Source organism: Sorex araneus, chromosome 2 (assembly GCF_027595985.1).
Source record: "Sorex araneus isolate mSorAra2 chromosome 2, mSorAra2.pri, whole genome shotgun sequence".
In the NCBI taxonomy this organism is placed as follows: Eukaryota; Metazoa; Chordata; class Mammalia; order Eulipotyphla; family Soricidae; genus Sorex; species Sorex araneus.
This window is the reverse complement of record NC_073303.1, coordinates 208,760,998-208,787,923: the sequence shown is the minus strand read 5'-3', so window position 1 is coordinate 208,787,923 and position 26,926 is coordinate 208,760,998. Positions and strand designations below refer to the sequence as shown.

General features: G+C 57.3%; 1 protein-coding gene across 2 annotated transcripts; it reads right to left on the bottom strand.

Annotated features, from left to right (window-relative positions):
- Positions 1-1,422: 1,422 nt before the first annotated feature.
- Positions 1,423-24,912, bottom strand: AMMECR1L (AMMECR1 like). Of its 2 annotated transcripts, XM_055127579.1 has the most exons (9): positions 24,556-24,912; positions 23,660-23,755; positions 11,842-12,286; positions 10,032-10,142; positions 9,625-9,739; positions 8,659-8,749; positions 6,492-6,588; positions 5,665-5,718; positions 1,423-4,965 (listed from the first exon to the last, which is right to left on the bottom strand). In XM_055127579.1, exons 3-8 carry the CDS (start codon positions 12,246-12,248, stop codon positions 5,691-5,693), a joined length of 849 nt encoding a protein of 282 aa, XP_054983554.1. In that variant the 5' UTR covers positions 12,249-12,286; positions 23,660-23,755; positions 24,556-24,912; the 3' UTR covers positions 1,423-4,965; positions 5,665-5,690. The 2 variants fall into 2 exon arrangements, with proteins under 2 accessions (XP_054983554.1, XP_054983553.1); XM_055127578.1 differs by lacking the exon at positions 5,665-5,718 and having other exon boundaries at positions 24,556-24,903.
- Between the last annotated feature and the right edge of the window lie 2,014 nt (positions 24,913-26,926).

The following is a 26,926-nucleotide window of genomic DNA, read 5'->3' as shown; positions in this document are numbered from 1 at the left end:
TGGTCCTGAGTGCCGGGATCGCCTGTCAGTGTGCAGAGAAATGTATGTGCTGCCTGGTCTGGAAAACGGGACGACCACCGGCAAGAATAAATACCAGTTTTACAAAATTAAGTCTGTCTTCTCTACCCAGACTTCCCAAAACACCCCCACCTGACAGTCCCAATCCCTGAGCTACCCTGATTGAGACCCAGTCGGAATTACACACTGCACATGTGATATGGATAAAGAAATACGGAAAACTGTAATTTATCTTGAGAATTTCACACTTCCAGGTTATCTCTGGTTTAAGCAATTTAGTTGCACCTATTTCTGAAGTTATCATCTGACCGTGTGTGTATATAACGCTGGACATCGTGTTTGAATTCTGCCCATGTTTAATAAAGGCCTCAGAGCTGCATAATCTAAAAATTGACCGAGTATTTCTTAGGGGGCGAACACCTGACCGATGCTCAGGGAAGAATGACCTTCAACCCTTTAAGTCTCCCCAGTTCCACAAGGGTTTATTATTTGCAGACGGAGGACTGAACCCAGGGCCTCTCACAAGCAAATGCTCCATGGCTGACCTGCATCACGGTCCTGCATGACTATTTGCGTGTTTGAGATGCTACTTCGTGTCCTCCTGTCCGAACACCTCAGCCCTGCTGACCATCCTGAAGGAATGTTTCCAGTTAGATCAAATGCGTCCCTGGGATCTGACTTCATTAGAGCATCTTATCTCCTCTTCAGCTTTCAGTTCTCTGGGAATCTGACAAAAACTATGAACCTTAGGGGCTGGAGCGATAGCACAGCGGGGAGGGCGTTTGCCTTGCACACGACCAACCTGGGTTCGATTCCCAGCATCCCATAGGGTCCCCTGAGCACCGCCAGGAGTAATTCCTGAGTGCAGAGCCAGGAGTAACCCCTGTGCATCGCCAGGTGTGACCCAAAAAGAAAAAAAAAAAAACCCAACACAAAAAAACCTATGAACCTCATAGAAAGAAATCTACAGTGTACATAAATGCTTTTTCAAAGATTTGTGGTGCCAGGGATTAAATACAGGGCCACACACACGTATGGCCAGTACTCTACTGCTGAACTATCTCAGGCCACTCATAAATATTTGAGTTTGGGGGTACAGCAAGAAACAGCAAAGCAGCTGTGCACGCAGCCAAGCCAGACTTGATCTCCCACACTGTTTAAGGTTCTCCACAGCCCAAGTTCTGGAAGGGAGTGATCCCTGAGCACAGAGCCAGGAGAAAGCTCTGAGCACCAGTAGATGTGCTTCCCACCCCCCTCCAAATAAAACCCCCAGGAAAAGTTGGCTCCAGAAAATGACAAAAACAAATACGAGGTCATGGGGGGGGGGCACCACATAAAATATACAGGTTTGCTTTTTTCAGGAATAGAATATTTGTACTTCAAAAAAGAACATGAGACAAAGAATAATTTTTACCCATTATGATTTATTCTCTACAATACTTCGTTAGAGTTCAATGATTTTCACTCAAGAAGTTATATAGCCAAGAGGCAACCAAGTGTAATACAAAGAATTGGTCTGAAGTCTTTGCACTGAAGGCCATACAAAGTCTCTTGCTTCAGGGAAATCAGAATGAAAAGAAACAGAACACATAGCTTCCTAGGCTCCAGAATTTCAATAGAAAATAACAAGTTAGTGAAACTGTAGGTGTTTAACATATCATGAAAAACAGATTTTTTTGTGCAAATGTTAAAATTAACACCCAAGACTTTTGTATAGATGATTTTTTTAATTATAAACAATAAAATATAGGTAATGTCTCAACTACAAACCTTTCACGTTGAAAAGGTCTAACATGAGTTGCTTTAATATGAAGTGAAAAAGTTTAAGAACCTCACAGTGGAAACAATCCAACATCGACAAACTCTAGTGATCAAAGACATTCTCTTAGTTAATGGAGAACAAGGACAATTCATAATTAGAATGTCCTAGCTGTGGGTATTATGAGACGAACTTTCCAGACCAAAAGGCACTCACAGCTAGGGGTGAAACGAACTCCGAAACACACCAGCCACGGTGGGCGAGGTCCTCTGCAACAGTGGTTCTCTTCTGCTCAGCCCAAGGACAAAAGAAACACCCACCCGAAAGCATTTCCTCCCCTTGAGACCTACCACGCGTACCACATGTCTGAGCCACCCTCGTCAATGCTCCGGGCCAGCACGCGAAGGCAGTTCCGTTCCGTTCGGAGCCGTCCTCTCCCTATGCAAAGCTGCCACGTGGATGATCCAGACTTCGTATTTTTCCTGAGAGCCACCTGCCACACTTCGTGAGGGGACCATGACCGTCCAATTCCAGACCACATCCTGACCGGGCCCCGCTGCCGACTGACACTGTGTCACTGCGGACGGGGCTGAATCTTTTCCTGGGCTGACTCCTTAGCGCCCTCGGCAAGGCAGGAGAACTCGGGCTTCTCCGCGGCCGGCCTTGTGCGGGGTTGGGAGGGGCTGTGCAGGGAGTAAGGCTTCTCCACCCCAGAACCACTGAGCCCACTTCAGTGTGCTGCTGGGCTCACCCAGCCCGGATTCTTGTGCACTGATTTTTTCCCCCCCCATTTTGTGTTTTTTTTTTTTTAATTTTTTCTGTTCATTTTCTTAAATGGCAGGTATCCTACCCTACCCTCAATAAAATTAAAAAAAAAAAAAGTACTATACAGTGGGGAAGACAAATAGGGCAACATTTCTACAAGAAAAATTAGGCTTGAAGAGCATGGCACTGTAAATGCTCGCATGACCAGTCTCACTGAGCGTGCTCAGGGTGGAAGTTTAGCACCAGTTTTTTGCTTTTGTTTTTTTTTTTAATCTTTAGAAATTAAACACAACTTTTAACATAGAACACTTGAACGTAATGAGTGTAGCCCTATGTATCAATACTGTTGTACAAATTGGAGAGGGGTGGTTTAGTCCAGAGCTGACCACCCGGCGACAATCCATGGCACCTAAGAGTTAACTGTTGTCACATTTGTCTGTCACAAGACATGTATTCTCAGCAGCAAGACATCAGGAAGCAACCCCCTCCTCTCCAGAAGCGTCTCCCTAGCACTGAGAGGGAAAGGTGGCAGGTCCCCGGAACACAGTGCAAAGCAGGATGCGGTGATGTGCCCTGCCTCGGACCCCCGTGTCAGCCCCGCGTTTCCCTCGCACATTCACAGTCTCATGAACGACAGAGGAGAGCGTCCGACACCAACCTGCTCCTCGTCCCCCACCTCTTCCAAGGAACGAGACCGCAACGCCTGCCCAGCGTTGCTTCTCGGACGTTCGCCCCACTCCCCTTCCTCAACTCCTGGCTGAAGAACACTCGAAAGATCTTTCAACTCCCGTACCTGCCCATTGTGGAGAGCCATACCGTTACCACATAAACTTAAAAAAAATAAATTAAATCAGAACATCTGTGTCCGTCGGGTTGACACCCAATCCGCTAGTTTTCTAAGCATGTGGTCGAACACCAGGAAGCGCATCCCCCCTCAGGGTCCTTTCTTCCGACCGGCCACCTCCCCTGTCCATCACTCCGGCAGCGCCTCCGTGCAAGGTTTCCAACGCATCTTCCAAGTCCCCAACTTCTCTGCACTCTGCCGCCAGGGTGAGTGAAGAACAGGCCAGAGGGAGGCGAGACCTGCTGACAGCTACTCGGGTCAGCAGCGACAGGACGGGGACGGGGACCTGTGCCACGTCAAAGTCTGAGTGACCTAGAGTGAGACGAGCTACTTGGAACTCTGCCCTGGTGGGGTGGCGACTCCCGGCACGGCGAGCAACACAGAGATTCACCGCGTGTGACCGGACGGCTTCGAGGCCACGCCCGTGAAGGACTGAAGCGCGGACGGTCTCCCCTCTGCTACAGGCAAGCTAGGACAAGGAACTCTTCGGCGGTGAGGCCCCTCCGGACACCTGGAGACCCTAGATCCCCTCCTGCGGGGTGTCACCCCACACCCGGGCGCGCGCGGGCGTGCGCACCTCTGCCTGCTGAGGGCCCGGCCAGCTATAGGCACTGCTACCAGTAGAGGAGTGAGGTAGCCGGGTGGTAGAGAGCGGCCTCTCCTTCCACGCTGCGCGCAGTGATGACGGCAGGAACTCCCGCGGGCATCCCAGTTCTCTCCTCAGCAGGCCACGCCACAGAGCCCAGCCCGCTCCGGAGACGCCATGCCGGAAGGGAGCCGAGAATCCAGCTGGCCGTGGGTGGGAACCACGCCCGCCCAGGCCCCCTGGGCACGGAGACCCGCAGGCCCTCCGCAGGGCTTCCGATCTTGACGGGGTCTGTCCAGGGGCCACGGGAGCCCCGGGCGCCCAGATGCCACCCCAGCGCGGCGCCCGCTGACAAGCATGGAGGCTGGGATCAACTCTTAGTTGGTAAGCAATAAACTGGAAGTTTAAAAAAAGGAATTTAAAACAACCTAGAAATGTTTCTTGTTGGTCTCCGTTGCCCAGGCTGCCGGGCACACACTGACTCGATCTGGAAAGGCTGTAGGGGCACGTGTGGGGCGAAGCCTTCGTGGGTAACCGGTTCCCGCTTCCACGGGGCGGCCCTCACACGGGTGGCACCTGCAGGCCAAGAGTCTTCTGGGCCCACAGGGCAGTTCTCGCTAGTCGCGGAGGAGCCCCGATCCGACAGAACCCCGTACAGAGGAAAGGCTGAGATAAGGCTTGGGCCCCTCGGAAGTTCCGCTTCATCCCCTAGAACCCCGCCCTCCCCTCAGCCGGCTGGAGGCAGACTCGGCAACGGAAGCTAGCATCATAAAATGGTACAGTAATAGAAGTAACTGGACCAGGACGAGGAGGCGTCTGCTCCAATGATGTCATAGCCATTGGTGGCCACAGGGGGGTGGGACTGGTCATGCAGCCGCGTGTCAGGAGTAATGATTGTAGAGGGGCGGGGCATGGAGAGTGCCGTTCTGAAAACAGTGCTGCCGGGAAGCGACATACTCCGCGTAACTGATTGTCACCTTCTCACTCCGGTACCTGTGTCAGGAAACAGGGGGGGATTAGGAAGCCCAGGCACTTTTCGGCCGAAAGCCACTCAGCAGAGAAAACCAAACGCTTATTCCACATTTTGAAAGAATAAAATGGAAGAGCAATCTTACAGAAAATGAAAGACAGCACAAGAAAACAATGTTCTTACAAATGAACAAGATGAAAAAGCACAATCGCAGTTCACCCCCGAGAATGGACTTTCTGCACACCCCACCTTTAAACGCTACATATGCTGCTACATCGGGCTGCTCTTAAGCCATCTGCTATTGGGGTCTGGATGAGGAATTTCAAGGTCAAATTAGAAGGGTGGCAGATTGGAAGACGGCTGCACCAATGCCCAGTGTAAACTGCACATCTCCTTCCAAGATAAAACGTGATATAGTTGACAAATGCAACCTCAATTTGCAGGAAAGCAAACAAACAAGTTATTTATAACTAAAAGGGGGCACAGATAACCTAGTTCCGGGTCAAATCTGATGAAGCAAGTTAAAGGACCCTGGGGCTACGTGGGACTGGTCTTAATTCCCAGATGAATATGCCAGATCGTGTCACAGGATCGTCAGACCAGGATTCAGAGAGCACTGGGGCTTTGCTCTGGAGAGAGCCATGAGTCGGATGCGAAGCATGGGGTGTTACGAACCTATGAGCCTACTACAGACCACAGGAGCTGGGCGTGACAATCCTTACCCAGAGCCATCTCTTTCCCACTGAAATCACTCCTCCACTGCAAGGTGATTATTCCTGAATTTTGACAGGGAAATGGCTGTTCAAGTAAATTATCATAATAATAGTAGTAATAATGCTTTGTATTTGAAGTCTGGTTTTTCTTTTTGGAATCCAAAGCATTTCAAAAACACTGGGTTATCTTCCAAACAGACCTGTGAGGTTAGTAAGATTATTCAGCATTTTACAGACGAGGGGGCCGACGGGAGCCCCCAGAGGCCAAACCTCTTCGTGTTTCCAGTTTCCGTAGGGCGGGGAGAACTGACATCGAGTGACCACCTAGAATGTTTGCCTGGGCCCTGACTATACATTTCTCAGCGCGCCTAGAGCGCTATCATTCTGTTTATTTTCAAGTCACTCACTCCTTACAGACAGGAGAGCGGCCAGGATCCACGCCGGGAAGCGGCCACGCTGGCGCCCGTGGGCGTCTCCTTCCCGAGGCAGCCGCCCGGCCCAGGCAGAGGCGTTTGCTGGCAACTTCTGGGAGAAAGCTTTTCCTGACAATTCGGATACATGCCACCTGTGGCTGGGCCGCCTTGGCCTCGTCACTGGACACTTCCTCTCCCGACTTGGACCGTCCCTCTCCCAACAGCGGGGGGTGCGGCCCGGACAATGTCCCCCTCTGCAGTCCCCTGACCCGGAGGAAGGCCAGGATGCTCAGACCACGCCTGCACTCCTTGGGTTTAGGGGTATTAGCCCGGAGTTGCTTTTCTTCCCCCTTTTGTCTTAAGTCGCCTCGTGCCCAACCCCAACTAAACCACAGCAACAAGGATAAGGAGACAGTGGCTTACCTGGTGAGTTTGATGGTTTTTCTGAATTCACTGGTAATTGGAGCCTTAAAGCCACCTTTCCTGAGCAAAGAGTCTATTGTCTGGATTTGATCCCAGTCTGGGGAGGGAAGCACACGGAGGTCAGAGGAGCAGGGGGACGCTGAGGGACAGAGGAAGCGGGTGGCCTCGCACCCACCCAAGCCCGGTCTTGGGGTCTAACCACCTAGAATGTTTGCCTGGGCCCCGACTACACCCCCGGGCCCTCTGGGGGCTTCCGTGGGCTCCCTCATCTGTAAAATGCTGAATAATCTTACATAGCTGACCCAACACCGTGACCTTATCCCCCGCTTCACACATCTTTCCTGTCAGGTGTGACCCTGGTATAACTGTTAGGGTGCAAATGTGACCCCAGCGTGGACAGGCCTACTGCCTGCGGGTAACCGGGCTGTTCGGAGAAGAGAGAATACAGATGCTGTCGTTTGTATTCCTTCATTTGTATTGCTTCTTGGTTATGAAAGTTTCTAGGAATTCCACATTCAATTACGCAAAGTTTGACAGAAAGAAGCTATTCTTTTAGGAAGAAGAGGTAAAGTTGGTCACACATATATCATTCTGTTGCAACTGCATTTTCCGAGCCCCGTCCCACCGCCCCCCCCCCCAGGATTCTTGGCCACACCTGGCGACGCTTAGGGCTTACTCTTGGTTCTGCACTTAAGAATCATTACTGGGGGCTGGAGCAATAGCACAGCGGGTAGGGCGTTTGCCTTGCACTCGGCCGACCCGGGTTCGATTCCCAGCATCCCATAGGGTCCCCTGAGCACCACCAGGAGTAACTCCTGAGTGCAAAGCCAGGAGGTAATCCCTGTGCATCGCTGGGTGTGGCCCAAAAAGAAAAAAAAAAAGAAAAAAAGAAATCATTACTGGTAGGGGACCATACAAGATGGTGGGGACCAAGCCTGGCTGGCCACATGCAAGGCAAGTGCCTTACCCACTGTCCTATTGTGCCGGCCCTGCAATTGCATTTTTTACATATGAAACCAAACATATCACAATAAAAATAAAAATTAATGCAATAAATTGCATTGCTTTTTCAACCAGCTTTTTACAAGTTCTTTTTTTGGGGGGAGGGGCAGGGAAGGGACAGGTGGTGGTGTGGGGGAACAACACACTCAGCAGTCCTCAGGGACAGTGCCGAGTACGGGAAGGCCCAGAGCGCGGGGCTCCTGCATGCAAGCACACGCTCCAGAAACACCCCCTGCTTCTGTGTTTGCAGTGCTGGGACGAACCCGGGGCTTCATACAACGCAAGATACAAATAAACCCGGGGTCCTAAAAAGGGTTCCTTTCACCACACAAACACACTGTTTTCAGAAAGTTTAAGTACCACCACAATGAAAACAAGTGATCCCTCTCCAGCATAATTTTCACTGCTATCCATGCAACTATTTTTCTCTACTCCAAGCTCATACGTAATGAATAGTTGCATACGAACAACTATTTTATTATTGTCCAAATCAGACTGACACCGAGAAGCAAGCGTCGTGATTATGGAACACAGACGGCACAAGCAACACTTAAAGGCGTTTCTAATCTGGGGCAGCCATACCCAGCAGTGCCTGGGGGACTAGGTGGTGGCAGGATTCAAACACGGGCCTCACCCAGGTGGAGTTAGTGGCTGCACCACTGAGCCACGCCCCAGCCCTAAATATTCTTTGAGGAAAACCCACCCAAGCTATTTTTCACTTGGAGTGTCCCGTTATAAAAACTTGGCAACTATCTAACTGAAAAGAGAAAAAAAAAACTGTTTTGTTTAGTAATTCATGACCAAAAGTTAACCTTCTGATGTGGCCATTTCCCTTTACAGTGAACCCCTGTGTCACATCCTGCTGACCGCTAGGGTGTTGCTCTGATGACCGCTGGAGTTTGGGCACAAGAAGCTCGTCGCTGACTGACGTACAATAAGCAGTTTGGGAGGTGCCCGGCCCTCCTCTCCTCTGCCCGCTCCACAGCCTGTGCAAGTTGGAAGAGGGTCACGGACTCTCAGTTGGGGCTGTCCTGCCCGTATTTAATTCTCGTCATTATTTTTTGGCAGTGCCAAGGATCAAACCAGGGGCCTCAAACATACAAGGTATGCAACTGATGACACGGATCGCGATCCTGTTCACAGAAATCCCGCTTGAGCGACTCACCTTGTTCCTTAGCGACCTCAGGTAAGTAGGTAGCTGTACGTTTGACGCCTTTTTCGTTGATGAATTCAATTCGAATCCCATGGACCCCCACCTAAAGAACGCAATCAAACAAAGCGACATTTACTATTCCAGTGAAGGTCCCTCACGGATGGGCCGACACTGTCCCTTGGCTAGCGCATCCCCCAAGCCTGAGGAAAAGAGACTCTCCGTTCATGACAAACTGCTTCCCAGAGACAGATGCCAAAAGTGCTGCCACTCAAAGGTGTCAGACTATGAGACTGGAGTCCTCTGCGGGGCTGATAGCCGAGAAGGAAACTCCTCCAACAGCACACTCAACGTTCTCAGTCATTCACCTCCCGGCTATTTAAGTACACTCCACAGGATACATTCTTTCTTTGCTGTTTGGGCCACACCTGGTGGTGCTCAGGGGCGACTCCCAACTTAGTGCTCCTGACCACGCAGGGGCAGGGGTCAAGCCCAGCCTCCCGAAACAAAGCCTGCTGTCCAGCACACGGAGTTACCCCTGGCCTTGTCGAGGGCGGAAAGCCGGGTTCATGACTCTTCACCTCTGACCCCTACGAATAACCGATTTTTCTGCTGGTGCCAAGCATCGAATCCAGGCCCTCCCACAGGCAGGGCAAGTGCTCCGCCACTAGCCACGTCTCGGGCCGGCCCCAAGAGCGACTAACTGAGGGCTCACCACGGGCATCGACTCTGCTTCATCTGATGGCGTACTAGACAGGGGTGAAGTCTGCGGAACAGGAGGACCAGGTGAGAAGCAGGAGTCCTCACTTTCCTTTCAGCTTCTAACAGTGTGGCTCCGCCTGTCCCCTCGTGGCCCACAACTGCTTCCACACTCAGCCGTCCCACTTCTACGCCCTCTCGATAAAGGAGACACATCACCATGTACTAACCCGAACCCAAATGCCACGAGAGACGCGGGGTTCCAAAGGCAGCTGTTCTCACCTCCCAGTCCAGGTAGTCACTGGCGTCCTCGAAGTTGGTGAGGAGGGAGACGGAGCAGTAGAGCTTGGGCAGCTCCTCTCTGGTCAGCGGGGGGAAGCGGCTGTCCTTAAGTGCACTGGAGGGGACAGCGAGCACGCAGTGAGGCTGCTTGGAGCCAGGAGCCAAGACCCCGGGCCCCTGTGACCCCAGCAACCCTGGGCTGCGGAGGGGAGGTCTCCTGCCCATCGACGGTGGTTCAAAACACAACCTGACGCCACCAAGTTCTGTACTTGAACTGCATCGTGCCGCACCAAGGCCCTGCGTTTCCCGAGGGAGAACGCGCCATCCCTGCCACCGAGGACAGTTGGGCAGCTGGCGGGGACTCTAGGCAGCTTATCGCTCCAGCACCTCGGGCCCGTTGCCGTTACCTGGTTAACGTGTATTCCCTGAGTCCTGAGTGAAGGTTCATGGCTGAGAAGGTCCCGATGCAGCCACGAAGCCGCTTGTCGCGCCCCGTCTTCCACGTCACGAAGAGCGGACTAGAAGGGCAGAACACAGAACTGTCTCCAGCCCCGCCAGCGCTCGGGTGCCGTCCCCGTCCACCTGCTCCCCCGAGACTGCTTCCGAGGGGCCAGCTGCCTGTGGGGTGCCGTGGGGAGGCGTGGGGGACAGCCCCTGCCAGGCGACGGTTACGCATCAGCTTCCCGGCGTCTGCTCTGGACTCCGAGTCTCTCCCCTTTTCCGCCCCCGTGCCGGGTGTCTGTGCCCTGCCTGAGCCCCAGGAAGGTGCTCATGCCCAGTGCGGCCCTTCCCTCCTGCCAGCACCCCCTGCAATCCAAGTGCTCCATCACTCCTGGCCCCGGCAACAGCGAATACATTCGCGCAGAGATGTTAGGAAACAAACAAAGTCTCCTCAAGGAAACTTGGTGAAAGAAGTTGCCACTTGGCTTCAAGGCCAAAGTCGAGCATGCAGCCCACCCCCGGTTCTGATGTTCTAGAGGTCGCAGGACCCTCTCTTCATGCCAACGACTCCCCTACTCCACTCTGCCCTGAGCTCTCGAAACCAGCGAGCGGCAACTTCGGTGACGCGACCCAGATGCCTACAGTGAGCACTGGCGTTTGTGCGCACGGGGCCAGGCGCTAGACCCGGGGCCTCACACGTGTCAGCCGACCTACTTCCTCAGTGCTGTCAGGAAACAGATCTCACGCTGATCTTTCCCTCCCCGGAAGACACGGGGCCGCACTCGCCAGCCAGTGCCCCGAGTGGAACACTACAAGCTCTGAACACAGCAGCCGTGACCACAGCCCACTCCTCCAAACCCAAGTACCGCTGTGGACCAGGACACACCTAGGCTGCCCACGCTAAGCCCCGCACTCTTTCCCCTGCACAATCTCCCTGGCCACGGTAGCCCATGGCAATACTTTCCTCGAAAAGAAAAGAAAAGAAAAGAAAAGAAAAGAAAAGAAAAGAAAAGAAAAGAAAAGAAAAGAGAAGAAAAGAAAAGCACTTTTTCCTCTACATTTCCTCTCCTCTGATGAGCAGCTACGAAGCTCCTCTACCCGATGGACAACGTGGGGACTGAGCTCAGGAAGTGTGACCGGCCAACATCTCGCCCCCCACTTCCTGTCCGCCCCCAGCGGGGCCAGGCTCCGCCCTGGCACGGCACACCGGCAGGTGAGAATCGAACCCTCTCCGGTCAGCGCCATCTCCCCTGCCCGGACGCTGACACCCCGACACGTGGCAGGAGCCCTGGGGGACCACTCCGACCCCCCAGGATGATGGCGCGGTGCCAGGAAGCCAGCCTCCAGTCTCCACCCGCTCTCCACTTCCGGCTCCCTCGGAGCTCAACACCGGGACCCGTGCCGCGCCACAGCCCCGCTAAGAGTAAATGGGCCAGTGGCGCAGACGCTTGCCCTGCAGGCGACCGACCCCAGTTCGAGCCTAGCACTGCCCATGACCTCCTGAGCACCGCCGGAGTGATCCCAGAGCACGGGGCCAAGCGCAAGGCCCCACGCACCGCCAGGGGCCGTCCAAGCACAGACGGACGGACAGACAGACCAGGTGACCCCAGCACTGCTCCCGGAGAGCAGCCTCTGCTCTGTGGACGGGCAGTTCCGAGCCAGCCTGTCCTCGACCTCCTCTCGCATCACCTCGCGCCCACCTCCGGCCACGTGGCGGCCACCGTGCGGGCCTCCTCACCACCCCGCGTCTGGGCCTGGCGCCCGAGGGTCACTCACTAGGGGTCGTTGGTGAACCTGGGGAGCCGTGGCTGCGGGAAGCCGTAGAGGTGACAGTAGAGGACGTCGAAGCAGTAGCAGCACATCTCTGCGGTCACCACCAGGTTCTTGGTGGTGTTGGCAGTTCCGTTGGGCCGGGGCAGGGGGCTCAGCGCTCCCGAGGCGGGATTCATCCGGGTGACGGGGGAGCTGCCGGGGCCCAGCGCTAGGTCGGACACATTCTCGCGGCCGCTGGCGCCGTCCACATGCTGGTGGTTCTGCAGAGGCCCCGAGCTGGAGCCGGGCGCGGCGGCCGCCTGGGTCCCGTGACTGTGCGCGCCGCTCCCGGACAGCTTGGGCTTCTTGACCCCACAGCAGCCTGCCGCCAGCTTGGGCTCGAGTGGAGGGACGCAGCGTCTTTTTCCCATCCTGATTCAGTGCTCGCGGTCTGGAGTGCTGCGGAACCCTGGCCAGAGAGGAGACGTCAGTGAAGGCCGAGAAGGGGAACAGAGGCTGAGAGAGGCCGCCTCCCGGACCCTCCCCTTCCCCACCGCCCACGTGGGCACGCGGGCAGCTGCCCAGGGGCACCCGGTCTCTCCCTGGAGGGGGCTCTGGGCGGCCAGCCCCATCAAGGGCTCCATGGCCGTCTCAGCGGCTGCCGTCGCAACCACCCATTCTCAAGCATCCCCCGGAGACAGTCGCGCTTTCCCGTGCCGACTGCCTCCCCTCGGCATTTTCCGGCATGACTAGCCTGCATCTGTCTGAGCCACTCCAGACCCGGGCCTGCCTGCCTGTCCCCGCCCCGCCCGCGCTCAGGTACCTGACTCATCTTCTTTGCCTCGCCTCTGAAGCCGACCCTGGTTCTGTACACCCTCCCACCGAGAAAGGCTCCAACCAGGATGCCCAAAGAACCCAGATCAGCCACGTGCAAGGAAAGTGCCCTATCCGCTGCGCTGTTGCTCCAGCCTCCAGAACTGTCCTAAAAAAACATTCTGGTTGGGAATTCTGCAGCCTCTTAAGTGACGTGCATTTACATATCCAGCTACAACATCATTATTTCCTTTTTCCTTCATTCTGTTTTTCGGTTCTCACCTGTTGGTTCATCTCTCTGGCCCTGCCATTACTTCTACAAAACAACTGGTTCCTTTCAGTTGCTTGAAACAAACTTCATTCCTTGTCCCCCCCTGCTGTGATGAACGGGGGGGGGGGGGGCGGGGTCACACATCTGGCTACAGTGCTCAAGCAACGTCTACTTCCCACGCGTGCTGGAGCCGTGCCGGCACAGTCCTGGCTGCGGGAGCACTGAGCATGCACCTTCAGTGAACAGCCTCGTGACCGGCCAGGCGGTGGCTGAACCCGAGTTCTTCCTGGTACCCCAAACTTCAAACGTTGCTTCTCTATGTCTTTGATACATGTTGATTCACATAAAATATACAACTAAGGCGATGTTTTTCTGAGATGGAACCTGTGTACAACCAAAGAACAACACCAGGCATACCCTAAGGTCCAGTGTGAAACAGGGGTCACTTTTTTTTTTTTTGCTTTTTGGGTCACACCCGGCAATGCACAGGGGTTACTCCTGGCTCTGCACTCAGGAATTACCCCTGACGGTGCTGGGGGCCATATGGGATGCTGGGAATCGAACCTGTGTGTCTGGCAGTTTCAAGTAAGCACCAAAGGATGTCAGTAAGAGCACGCAACTGCCCCAACTGAGAAGCCTGGTGGGCCCGCACGCCCCGGGCCCCCACAGTGCTCCTGCACTGCTCTGCTGGGGCCTGGGCCCAGCAGCCCTTCCCTTGCCTTTGCTCTGGCTGCTACGGCTCCACCCGCAGGCCTGTCCCCATCCAGCACCTGCTGGGCTCTCCACCCCCCGCCCCTGCTTCTCAGACTGTGGGCCACATTATTATTTTTTTTCTTTTTGGGTCACACCTGGCGATGCACAGGGGTCACTCCTGGCTCTACACTCAGGAATTACCCCTGGCGGTGCTCGGGGGACCATATGGGATGCTGGGATTCGAACCCGGGTTGGCCACGTGCAAGGCCCTCCCCGCTGTGCTATCACTCCAGCTCCTACACATTATTTTTTGTTTAAAAATAAACTCCCTGTGACTTATGACCAAGAAGCCCTCGGCTATGTCCACTGTGAGCCCGTGGACCTGCAGTCGTGTCCAGCTGCCTGGGGAGAGGGGTCGCACGGGCAGCGTTTTGGCAGCTCTGCTCCAAGTAACTCCAGCAGATCGTCATTACCGTTACTTGGAGCAGAGTCACTCCGAGGTGCGGACAGGGTCCCGCAGTCCCCGTACAGGCCCCATGCACAGAACGCCTGCGCACGGCCGTGCAGGTACCACTCGGGCACAGGGGAAGTTCTTTGACAGAAAAAACTTTCTCAATTGCGGGGAGGTCTGGAGCATAAGCCCGACACGCACAAGACTCCCCAGTTTCCAAGCCCCGGCACCGCCCAGTGACGGCCAGTAGCTGGGGAGGAGGGCGGTAGCCCCCCCCCAACAAAAACACAAGCCAGGGGCAGTCAACAGGATGTGCCATGCAGGGCGCCAGGAACAGCCCCTGGCCCAGAGCATGCCTCAGCCTCCAGGGGCCACAACACAAGACAAAGGCAAGCAACAAAGGGCGGCTGGGATCAGGGCACTGATGGAAATGCAGGAGGCCTGGGGCTGGAGCCACAGCACAGAGTCTGCCTCGCACGCGGCCAACCCGGGTTCAATTCCCAGCATCCCATGTGGTCCCCTGAGCACCGCCAGGGGTAATTCCTGAGTGCCTGGCCAGGAGTAACCCCTGTGCATTGCCGGGTGTGTCCCCCCACATCACCCTCGAAAAGGGACCAAGAGAATTTGGCTAAAAAGAATGTACTGCACGTACGCACACAGCTGTTTCTCTCTCGAAACCTAACATCTCAGCCCTCCCCTGGCGACAGAGTCACGGTGAACTGAGTCTTCAGTGGACAGCTCTTGTCCCGAGCCTGGTGGTGCGGGGGCCACACCCAACCACGCTCGGTCTCCTGGCCCCAAGTGCAGGGACCCAGCCCAGGCAGCCTGACACACGTGTTGCTTCCAGTCCACAGAGCTGTATGTCCTGGCCTTGGCCGCCAAGCGCTTGACTTTCCCCCTTCTGCATAAACGGGGCAGGCGGCTGAGGACGCAGGTTGAGGAGAACATCGGACTGTCCTTAGGGAACGAGAGCTCCATTCCACAGCTGTTTTGTTCTTGCTGTGCTGAACCCATGGCCTCAAACACGGAAAGCGACTGCTCTACAACGAGCCCCGTCCCTGGCACCTGAGAGCTAGGTGTCTGGATTCGGGGTCCCACCTGGCAGTGCTCAGGCTCATCAGTGAGCCGACTGAAGGGGCCCGGCCCTCCGACCTGCCCTTCCTGCAGGCGGCCACATTTCTGATTGGTTGTGGTTTTGTTTTTGTTTTTTTTGGTGGGGGTGGGGGGTGGGGCAAGGGAAGGCAGGGGTCGGGGCGTGCTGAGCGCAAATCCGCGTGTCCTGGTGGCTCCCAGGGACACAGGCGGTGCCAGGGCAGAATCCAGATCAGCAGTGCGCCAAGGCCGGCACCCGGGGCCAGCACTGCACTGGACACCAAGCGCAGCGTCCCGAGGCAGGCTTACTCTCCCACTGCGTCACCACCACACCACGAGGAGGCTGCGGGACACACGAAGCCTCCCCGATTCTCCTCACGTCCAGGGAGTAGAAGGAAAGCCAGAGGTCAGGAGACAGCAGTGACTCAAGTTTATTTTAGGGTGCTTTTATTTTGGGGGTGGGGTGGGGGGATAGTTGGGCCACACCTGTCGGTGCTCAGGGCTCAGTCCTGGCCGGGTTCGGGGCGCCCTAAGTGGTACCACAGCGGAGTTGATGGCACGCAATGCTAGCGCCCTACCCACTGCACTATCTCTTTGGCCCCAACAGCTCAGGCACTTCCTACTCAGTGTTATCAACTACTAGGCTAGAGACACAGCTCACGAGAGACCGACCCCAGGATGGAGCCCAGGCAGATGACTTACATCCAGGCACTGAGCCTGTTCGACTCCCTTCCACTCCGCACTGGGGTGCCACCGCATCCGACACCAAATCTGATTCGCCAACCAGTTCCCTCCCAACCGCCAACCCGCAACCTGAAATCCACACACAGAATGAACTCAAGTCTCACGGCTCTGAAGGCCCAAACATTCCTCTGGAGACAACTCAGCAGCCAACTCAGTCGCTATTCTCAGTTAGTGATGGTAGTTAGGAACTTTCTACATCAAAAACATGTGAGGAGAAACCAGAGAGACAGCCCAGGGGCTGAGGGCAGGCTGTGGAGGCGGAAGGGTCTGACCCCTGGCACCGCACCGCACGGCCCCCCAGCACCGCCAGGTGTGGGCCCCTCCCCGTACACGCAGATACACATATGAGAAAGCGTTTCTGGCTTAGCTTGGTCTTCACTGTGGGCGCACCGGTGGTGCTCGGGCTGGTTCTGCAGGGCCCCCCGGGTACCAGGGACAGAACCTAAACCGGCCGTGTGCAAAGCAACTTCCCAGCCCCTAGAGAGCCTCGCTTTAAAGATGTGCCCCACCAGGGCGGGAACAATAGCATGAAACAAAAAATATTCCCTAAATTCAAATCTTTGGAACCTGGAAAATAAAACAGTATAACGAACCCAACGCCCAGTTTTAAAATCTTCCAACATGAAACCAATCCCGTGCCACCTACGAGCCCCGCTTATCTGACCTCCTGTCCCGCCGCATTCCGACGGCATCCCGCCCTCCACGTCTCTGCTACTGCCAAGTCTGGTGGTGGCAGGGCTGTGGAGACGTGGTGGCCGCTGAGGCCATCAAGCTCCGTGCCTGCCAGCAGTGGCACTGGCTGCCCCCGCGACCGCCCTGGGGTCTCCAAAGGCCTGTGGGGGCAGCACCTGGCATGAGCATGACAGCCCAGCGCTCGGGTCTGGCTACGAGGCACGGTGCCGGCCAAGCCAGGACGGGAGGTAAGTGGGCAGATGCCGAACTCGGCACTCGAGCAGGCGCCCCATGCTCACCGGACCTCTTGTCCCAGAGGCACGTCACAAGGCATCCCACCTTCCACTCAGGCGGAGATCAAGCAGGTCGTGAGTAAACCCCACAGGGCGTGAAGGAAACCAGGGGACGGTAGTAAAGATTTCCTTTTTTTTTTTCTTTTTGGGTCACACCCAGCAATGCACAGGGGTCACTCCTGGCTCTTGCACTCAGGAATCACCCCTGGCGGTGCTCAGGGGACCACATGGGATGCTGGGATTTGAACCTGGGTTGGCCGAGTGCAAGGCAAACAAACGCCCTACCCGCTGTGCTATCACTCCAGCCCCAGTAGTGAAGATTTCTGCTGGTTTTTTTTTTGGTTTTGGTTTTGGGTCATGCCGGGCGGTACTCGGGGATTTTTCCTGGCTCTGCACTCAGGAGTCATCTCTGGCAGTGCTCAGAGGACCGTCTGGGAGGCTGGGGCTCAAACTTGGGCCAGCCACATGCGAGGCAAGCACCTACCCGAGACACTGCTGTTCCAGCCCCCACTGAAGGTCTCTTACTTAGAACATCAACCACGGTGATCTACCCGTTTCATAAACATTCCTCTTCAGGCTTGTCTTTCCCAACTCCATCAGAGTGGATCCTACCACGACCAAGTCCTAGCTCTGACCCCAGGACTGCCTCGGGGAGTGTCTGGCGTGAGACGGACTAATTCAATGTACCCTACTAATCTGCTGTTGTTAGAAACCAACAAATTCCGCCTGGGGAGACAGCACAGCGGGCTGCCTTGCAAGCTGCTGATTCCGTTCAATCTCAACAAAAGCAGGCTGCAGAGGCAGTACACGGGGTGGTTTACACTGCATGCTGTTGACCCAGCTGGATCTGTCTCCACAGTGCTAGGAGCAGCCCCCAGCACTGCCAGGTGTGGCCCAGGTCCTCCCCCTCCAACACCAACAAACCCAAGAGCATCCTCTGCCCCTTCTGAAGACGCATGTGGGTTTGCTCTCACCCTTGCCCAAAACCTCCCGGTGCGTGCTCTGAGCGTAGGAACGGCGACTCCACAGTTGCTGTGAAGACAGGACCCGGGGCGTAGCGGGGTGGGGTGTGAAAGAGCACGCTTTCCCTTTCCCAATGCCCCCCGAGAGCCTTTCAAAGCTTTCAGCTCAGAAGGAAGCTCCGGGGCCACTCCACAAGCTGGGAGGCGGGGTGGGGGAGGGGCTCAGGGCCGTGCACAGCTGGCACGCACAGGCCCAAACCCGGACCGGACGAAGCCAAACAGGACAGACACGAAAGCAAGCCGGGCAGAGCCGGTTCCACAGGGAGGGCACGATCTGGCGCAGCCAAGCCAGACTCAGCCCAGCATCCCACAGCATCCCACGGCATCCCCGAGCACCGCCAGGAGGGACCCCGAGGTGCAGAGCCAGGACTCTGGCCCCCACCCCAAAAGGAAGAAAGCCGGCGGCAGTGCCCTGACTGTCCCGCCGCCCACCCACTGCAGACACCTCACCTCGCGCCCGAAAGCCGCTGGGCGGCCTGGGCAAGTCGCTCAGAGAAAGGGCCGAGGGGCATGTCTGGGAGGCGGGTGCCTGAGCCCAATCCTGGCTCCCCACCCCGAGCACCGAGGCTTCCTCTCAACACCATTAGGCGTGTGGCCCAAAGTCAGGGAGCAGAGCAAGGCGGGAGTAGCAGGCGCCGGTGAAGGGCTCCCCCGGGAGCGGGTGGGCGCGGGCACGCCGGGCTGGAGGACCCCGCGCTCCTTCCCCAGACACTGCCTCCGCCGGGGGCATCCGAGGCCGCGGCCGACCTTGTGCGGGGACCGGGCAGTGCCTGGGCCGTGCCCTGGCTGAGCTGTCCGCCTCACCCCTACGGCGCCCCCCCACGCACCGAGTGCGCCCCACAGCCTTGGGGCCACCCTCCGCGCTGCTGGGGGGTCACTGCTGGCCTGTGCTCAGGAGTGACACCTGCATGGTGCTGGGACACCAACTGGGGCGGGGCGGGAGGCGCTAACCCCTGCCCTGTCCTTCCTCAGCCCCGGGTCTGTCTGCTACTGCTGCTTTGGTTCTGGGCCGCACCTGGCCGCACCCAGGGCCCACTCCCTCCTGGTGGCACTCGGGACCAGACGGGGTGTCGGGGACGGAACCCGGGCTGCCGCGTGCAAGGCCAGCACCGTACCCGCTGCACCAGACACCCTAACTCTGCCTTTTAGTAGGACAGTATTTTCGAGCCACCCCGCCCCACTGCGGTGCTGCCGAGCCACGCGCTGAAGGGGGCTGCGTCCCCAGGGGACGTCCCGCAGGGCGGGCGAGTGTGAGGTGCTGGCGCCGGTGCCGGCTGGCATGCAGTCAGCCCTGATTCCGTTTCTGGCACTCACTCCCTGGGCACTGCCGGGCCATTACTAAGCACAGGTCCAGGAATAAGCCCCCAAGGACCCTCCACTGTGACCCATTCCACAGCCCCGACCCCCGACCCCTCGCCCCCAAGGTCCTCTCTGCCTAAGCCTAGGTTGGTTAAGTGGCCGTTCAGAGCACAACACACAAGCCCGGAGCGGACATTCGTCCCGACAATGAGACGGAGGCAGCGGGGAGGGCACGTGCCCCTCAATCCCCACCCAGGCGGATTCGTGCCGGACAAGGCTGCCAGCTGGGGGGACGGAGACAGCTCAGGGGCTTCTAGCCACTTGCCTTGCGTGCAGCCAACCCCGACTCTGTCACACGGGCTGCTGCAAGTGGCTCCCCGAGCACTGCCAGAAGTGAGGCTCCCGGCCCCCAAGTCTCTCCTGTCGAACCAGGCAAGAGGCAGGAGGGAGGCTCAGCTCCCCCTGCCCCGCGGCACACTGCCCGGCGTGACTCCACTACCCGCCCCCCCCCCAGCTGGATTTCCTCTACTGGTCAGTCCTTGGCTTGGACCCTGCGGCAAGGGCCGGCAGGGCCTTTCCTCTGACCTGTCAGACAGTTTTAAAGGGCACTCGGGAAGTTTTTGGTTTTTTTTTTAAAGTTTGTTTTCTGGGCCGCACCCAGCTGCAATCAGGGATCATTCCTGGCAGGCCCGAGGGACCAGGTGGGTGCCAGGTCAAATGCAGGGCAGCCAAGTGCAAGGCAAGTGCCTGGACTGTAACTTCGGCCTCAGAAGTTATTTCTTTTTCCTTTTTTGGCTCCTCCCCGGCGATGCCCGGGCATTAGCACAGGGGAACCCTATGAGACGCCGTGGACTGGCCCTGGGCAGCCGCCTGCGAGGCCGACGCCTTCCCTGCTGTACTACCGCCCAGCCTTTTTGCTTTTTAGCTGCTGGGTGCCACAGGTGTATCCACTTGCCCAGGAGGCAGCTTTTGATTTCCAGGGTTAATACAGAATCTGACAAGCCGCTGATGCCTATCAAGCTGAGCGGGGAGGGAAGGAAAGGCGGAGACAGGCAGCCTGGAGGGGTGCTCGCTGGGGCACCCACGGACAGGCCCCACCAGACCCTGCCCAGGCCGCGGGGCAAGGCTCCCGTGCAGCGGTGGACTGGACTCCAGCACTCGGGAGCCCGCGAGAAGCGAAAAGCCCCTGGCAGCTGTCCAGCCTCCAGCGCTAGGCAGCCCGGCAGGCGCGCTGAGGCGGGAGGGCAGGTTCAGTCCCTGGCCCTCCTCCGCCCTCACCAGCCCGGCCCCAGGGGCGTGGCCCCCCCATACAAAACCCGGAACAGCCCCCCCCCCCCGCCAGCACAGCGGGGGGTGCCTTGTAGTCCAAATATTAAACACACATCATTACTCAAGTGACCTTGATGTTTTTCTTCTTTTGGAGAGAAGCAGCTTTTAATAAAGTGTCCGCGGCTCCTTCTACTTCAAAAGGCCAGGAGGCACAAAGGAAATGTGGCTGTCTGAGCCACACACAGACCTCTTCTGCCAGATCCTCACTTACACCTATGGACATATACTAAAAACACTTTTAAAAAAACTTTGGGCTGGGGCTGGAGCGATAGCACAGCGGGGAGGGCGTTTGTCCTGAACACAGCTGACCCGGGTTCGGTTCCCAGCATCCCATATGGTCCCCAAGCACCGCCAGGAGTAATTCCTGAGTGCGTGAGCCAGGAGTAACCACTGTGCATCGCCGGGTGTGACCCAAAAAGAAAAAAACAAACAAACAAAAGAAACCAACAAAACCAACTTTGGGCCATACCTGGTGATGCTCATGAATTATGCCTGGCAGTGCTCAAGAGACAATATGAGATTCTGGGACTGACTCCCGGCAGGTCGCATGCAAGGCACGCATCTTACCCTATTTCTCTCCAGCACCCACCCCCAACACAAATATACTAAATATGTTCTACTACAGAAGTCATTCAGAGTACCAAAATTCATGCTTCTAAATATCTGAATGGTAAACAAAAAAAATTCAAGTTTTTCTTTTTTCGCCACACCTTGCCACGCTCAGGGTCCCTCCTGGCTCTGCCCTCAGCAATTCCTCCCGAAGGTGCTCAGGACGGCCATGTGGGATGCAGGGGACTGAGCCAGGGTCAGACGTAAGCAAGGGTACTGCCCTGCCCACTGAACTACTGCTCCCGCCCCTCAAATTTTAACCAGATTTAAAATATCTTAAAAATAGGCAAAACAGGGCTGGAGCATTAGCACAGCGGGTAGGGTGTTTGCCTTGCACGCGGCCGACCCGGGTTCGAATCCCAGCATCCCATATGGTCCCCTGAGCACCGCCAGGGGTGATTCCTGAGTGCATGAGCCAGGAGTGACCCCTGTGCATCGCCAGGTGTGACCCCAAAAAAAAAAAAAGCAAAAAAAAAAAAAATAGGCAAAACACACAGAGCTCGCACGTGCCCTGTGAGGTGACCTGGGCTGGCTCCCGAGCACCACAGGTCTAAGGCCTGAGGATTTCAGGGTGTGGCCCCGACCCCTCCAGAAAAACAGCCTGAAGGTAGGAGGGGAAAGAGAGACCCCCATTTTCTCGGGGTGGGGGGCTTCCAGGTCACCCTGGGCTTCCTCCTTGCTCTGCACGCAGGAGCATGCCGGAGGGCTAGGGGTCTCTCTGTGGTGCTGGAGAGGAAACCTGGTCAGGTGCGCGCCAGGGGAGGGCCCTGCCCACTCGGGCTTCACCCGCCTCTGAGGACAGACCTCGGGACGGGCTCGCAGGGCCTTCAAGGAGAGCTCGGGAGGCAGGAAAGAAGCCGAGAAACGAAGGCCTTTGAGTTTTCCTGTTACTACTTGGCGCCCCAACATCTGCTCAAATCAAGAGCAGGTTGTTGTGTCCTTTGTGACACAGAACTGAAATGAGTTTTAATTGAACAATCATGAGGAGTGAAACTGCACCTGGCTATAATTCTGACCCACTTTAGGAAAACATCCCAAGAATCAGATGGAAAGAGCCCATGTTCTGGTAGTCATTCCAAACGACCACTTCTTTATTTTCGAAATGCCAACCTGCACACACACATATCCAAAATGCTTGCAATGCAAAAACCTTTCCTGCAAATACACATTTACTTACATTATTGCTTTAAAAGTGTATAGATTTGAAAAAACACAAAGAACAATACACTTTATGCCAACTTGGAGGAAAAACAAACATGGGAACCAAAGTTTTGTTTTTTAGACCCCTTTCCTCTAGTCTGTAGTATGTAGCAAGATGTCAGATCTTTCTGGGCACTAGTTGCCATTTGGAAAATAAATATATTTGACCCCTGGTTCCCTCACAAAGGGTCTGTGGGGAGCTAAGACATGAAGCATTCTGAGAAAGCCTTACAAGCATTAGCATACCATCACTTGTAAACTCAAGGGAATGCAGCAGTAATAAAATTTCCCCCAAACTTTGCTTAAATAGGGGGCCAAAGACACAGTACAGTAAGGAGGGGGCTTGCCTTGCACACAGCCAACCCAAGTTCAACCCCCTAAGACTCTTGGTCCCCTGTGATCCTTGAGCACCACCAGGTGTGGCTGAAAAACAATTGGAAAAAGAGAGAGATTGGAGCATTAGTACAGTGGGGAGGGCACTGGCCTTGCACGCAGCAAACCCAGGTCGTTCAATCTCCAGCCCCCAAGTCCAGTTGGCCCTGCCAGGAGTGACCCGAGTGCAGAACCAGGAGTAAGCCCTGAGCACCACCAGGTATAGCCCAAAAACCAAATAAAAAAGAAGAAAATAACTTTACAGTAGCATAGCTCGGGCAAAAGACCGTAAAAATCCACAAAGACAAGCCTATGAAAGAGGATCTGCTCTCACGCCTGGCCCGGACTGTCTTTAGTGAGTAACCTGGGAAGGGCTGAGACTGTACCGTGTGTCCAGGGCTAAGGGCCGGAGTTGCCTTCATGTACGCGGACTGGAGTTCAGGGCCCCCTGAGCACTGGCAGGGTTAGGAGGCCTGGAGACACCAAAGCCCTCAGCTGACCTCCGGCATCACTGGTCAGCATCACCGGCCCAGTATCAGCCATCAGTGACCCCGGCACGCAAGTGCCCAGGCGGCTTGTCTAAGAATTCCAGAGAGCTACCTGGACGTGCCAGCCACCCGAAAATAAATAAATAAAGTGTAGCGCTACACCACCCAACTAGGTCACCCCAAAGGACAGGGAAGAGAAACCTGTCTCTGCAGAGATGTTAGAAAGCAAAGCAAAGGGAGGATAAACCAGCACCGAGACACCCCGCGGAAGGCCGGAGCTTAGAAAGATCGGGCGCTAAGGTGGGCTGAGTAAGGGCCTGGCCTTGCACACACACAGGGTCCCCGGAGTACTCCCCGAGCACAGAGCCAGAGGCCTGCCAAGCTCGACACACACACACACACACACACACACGTGAACAAAGCAAACCTAAGCCCCTAAAGTTCTAGCACAGGTCTCAAGCCGAACAGCAAAAGCCAGGGCCAGGGGTACTCACAGGAAGTGTGCTCTGCCGGGGAGTCGCTACACCAGGGGGCTACGCTGTTCGGGAGAGGAGCCCTCTTCCCTCTGGGTCCATTCCTCCTTCCTGCACCTGCGGGGAAGGAAGCGCGGGGCAGTGAGCCCCCGAGACCCCCGCGGCACAGGTGCAAGGTCTGCTTTGGGGGGGGGCCCGCGGAGCCCCCCGCGGCTCGACCCCCGGCAGGAGAGGCCCGGGCGGCCCGGCCCCAACCGCCTCCCCGTTGGGGGGGGTCCTCGCCCGGACCCGCTGGACGCGCCCCGGGAGGGGTGCGGTGGGGGGGACGGAAACTTCTGGGCCCCCCGCAGGCCCCCGGGGCCGACCCCGACGCACCGAGGCCCGTGGGCGCCCCGCACGTGGGGTCACGCGGCCCGGGCCCCGCACCCGCGTCTCCACCCCCTGCCCCGGGGCGCGGGGTGGCGGGGGGGGGGGGGCTCGGCCCGGCGGGGCCCTGGACCCCGTCCCCGGCGGCCTCGGCCGGGCCGGCCCGCGGGGGTCACCCGGGGACAGGGCTCGGGAGAGGGGAGGCGTGAAGGGCGCGGCGCGGGGGGACGCGGCGCGCCGGGGGGCAGGGCCCGGAGGACGCGGGCAGTTGAGGCCGCGCGGGGCGGGGGGCCGGGGGCGAGGGCCCCGCGGGGCTGCGGGGGGGGGCGGGCGGCCGGGGCCCCCACCCGGGGCGCCCAAACTTTCCGGCCCGCGCGGGAGCCCCGAGGGCGCGTCCCCGGCCCGGGACCCGCCGCCCGAGCCCCGCGGGCCCCTCGCCCGCCCGGGCCGCCCGCGGCCTCGCCTCGCCGCTGGGCCGCGGGCCCCGGGGCCGGGGGGGCGTGGGGGGGCGCGCGCGGGCGCGGGGGGCGCGGCGGGGCCCCCAGACCCACCTCGTCTCCTGGCCCACACGCAGCCGGGGCGGACGGGACCTCTCGCGCTCTGCCTTCTCCTCCTGCTTCATGGAGCCATGCGCCTGGGTGGGGGCTCCCGAGAGAAGCGGGCCGCGGCGGGCCGGACGCGCGGACGGAGGGGGCGGGGGGGACGCGACCGCCCGGAGGGCGGAGGAGGAAGCGGCGGCGGCGGCGGCGGCGGGGAAGAAGTGCTAGAGGGATTCCCCGGGCAGCTGGAGGACTGGGAGAGCCGGGACGCGAGTCCTCCGCGATCCCAGCATGCACCCGGGGCAGTGAGGTAATGGGGGGCGAATGTAGGAAGTCCTCCTGAGGCCCGCGCGCCCTCTAGCGAGCAGCCGGGACCATAGAGAGGAGGGAGTCGCCGGAGCCCCGCCCCCCGCCGAGGTCACGTGGCGCGGGCCCGCGCGCTCTATTGGCTGGTGCCCTCGGCGGGGTTGAGCTGGGCGCCGGCGCTCCCCTCCCGAGGCCGAGCCCGGGCTCTCGGCGGACGCGGACGCGGAGGCGGAGGCGAGGCGGGCGGGGGCGGCGGGCCCCGGGGGTCGTGGAGCGGGCCGAGGGCGCCGCCGGGCTCCTGGGCCCGCCACCGCGGTGCACGCCGGGCCGGCCGGCTCGGGCGACGGCGCGCGGGGTGTGCCGGGAGTTGTAGTTCGGGGCGGCGCGGGCGGCATTGTCCACTGCCAGGCCCGGGCGCCCGGCCCCGGCCCGGGGTCTCCGTCCCGCTGCCACCGCGGAGAGCACCCAGAAGGGACAGGCCCAGGCCGGCGTTTAGCCAAAGCGGTCCCGGCGAGGCCCCGGGGACGGCGTTTGTTAGGGCGCGGGTGGGGGTGTCGGGAGCCCCGGTCAGCACCCAGCGCGCGGACCCCCCGCCTGCAAATGACCTCGGTCAGCTGGGAAGGATCGTGCAGCAGGCCCGCAGCGCCCAGCAGGGCCAGCAGCTCGGACAGCGCAGGACTTTTTCTTTAACTCGAAGTGCCCTTTTTTTTTTTTTTTTTGCTTTTTGGGTCACCCCCGGCGATGCACAGGGGTTACTCCTGGCTCTGCATTCAGGAATTACTCCTGGCGGTGCTCAGGGGACCATATGGGATGCTGGGAATCAAACCCAGGTCAGCTGGGTGCAAGGCAGACGCCCTCCCCGCGGTGCTATCGCTCCAGCCCCTCCAAGTGCCCTTTTTAAAGTTAACACGCAATTAATTTCAAGGGCTTGAGTTTTGACGGGATTAGCCTTTCGGTTTCCAGCGACACAGGGAATTGCAGAGGCGTTTTATTTCCGCTCTGCTGCCTCGCCCTAACCACTTCAAACGTGAGCTGGAGCCAAGCTGTGCCCAGTTTTAGAGCAATGCTACCCTGGCCGATCTGGGTTAGATTTCCAGCTTCCCATGTGGTTCCCCTGAGCACTGCCAGGAGTCATTCTTGACTGCATGAACCAGGAGTAACCCCTGTGCATCGCTTGGTGTGACCCAAAAAGCCAAAAAAAACCAAACAGAAGCCCCCCAAAAAAACCCAAGTTTCGGCTGGAGAGATAAGAACCGTGAGTAAGGTTCTCGCCTTGCACTTAGCTGACCTGGCTCAATCCCCAGCACCCTGAGCGCTACCATTTATGACCCCAACAACAGATAAGCCCACCACTGATGGACTTTTGTGTCTTCCTATTCTGTTGTTGCTCAAAGGAATCCTTGACATCTTTGTCTTCGTGGAGCAGAGGAGAGTATTTAGTAAAAAATGCAAATCATATCTAATGATTAAGGTTTCCCAAAAAAACCTTTCTGCTCAAAAATGCAAAATGTGGGGCTGGAGCGATAGCACAGCGGGTAGGGCGTTTGCCTTGCATGCAGCTGACCCGGGTTCGATTCCCAGCATCCCATATGGTCCCCTGAGAACCGCCAGGAGTAATTCCTGAGTGCAGAGCCAGGAGTAACCCCTGTGCATTACCGGGTGCGACCCAAAGAGAGAAAAAAAAAAGGATGCAAAATGTATTAAAGCATAATAAGATTTACTACTGCAGAATTTTAGCATCATCACCTGTGTGCTATGAAAAATTAAAAAAAAAAGGAAGAATTGGCTGGTTGATACTTGTTGGGCCTAGAAATCCCAAAGAGAAAACTGGCAAGGCCCTCGACTTCTTGGAGCTGGAGGTGACTTTTGTTTTGAAGCAATTTCCTTCGCAGTTTTCATCATTCCTGTCAGTCTCGAGATGCTTATCTGCCACCGAGGCCACTTTTGCCAGTTGCTCATGTCTGCCTGCCTGAAAAACTACAAATGAGATGATCGTGGGGCCTGCTGCCAGGAATGCGAGAGGCAGCAGGCCAGAGGCCAATTTTGTTGTCAGTGTTTCTGAAAAAGACCAAATCCT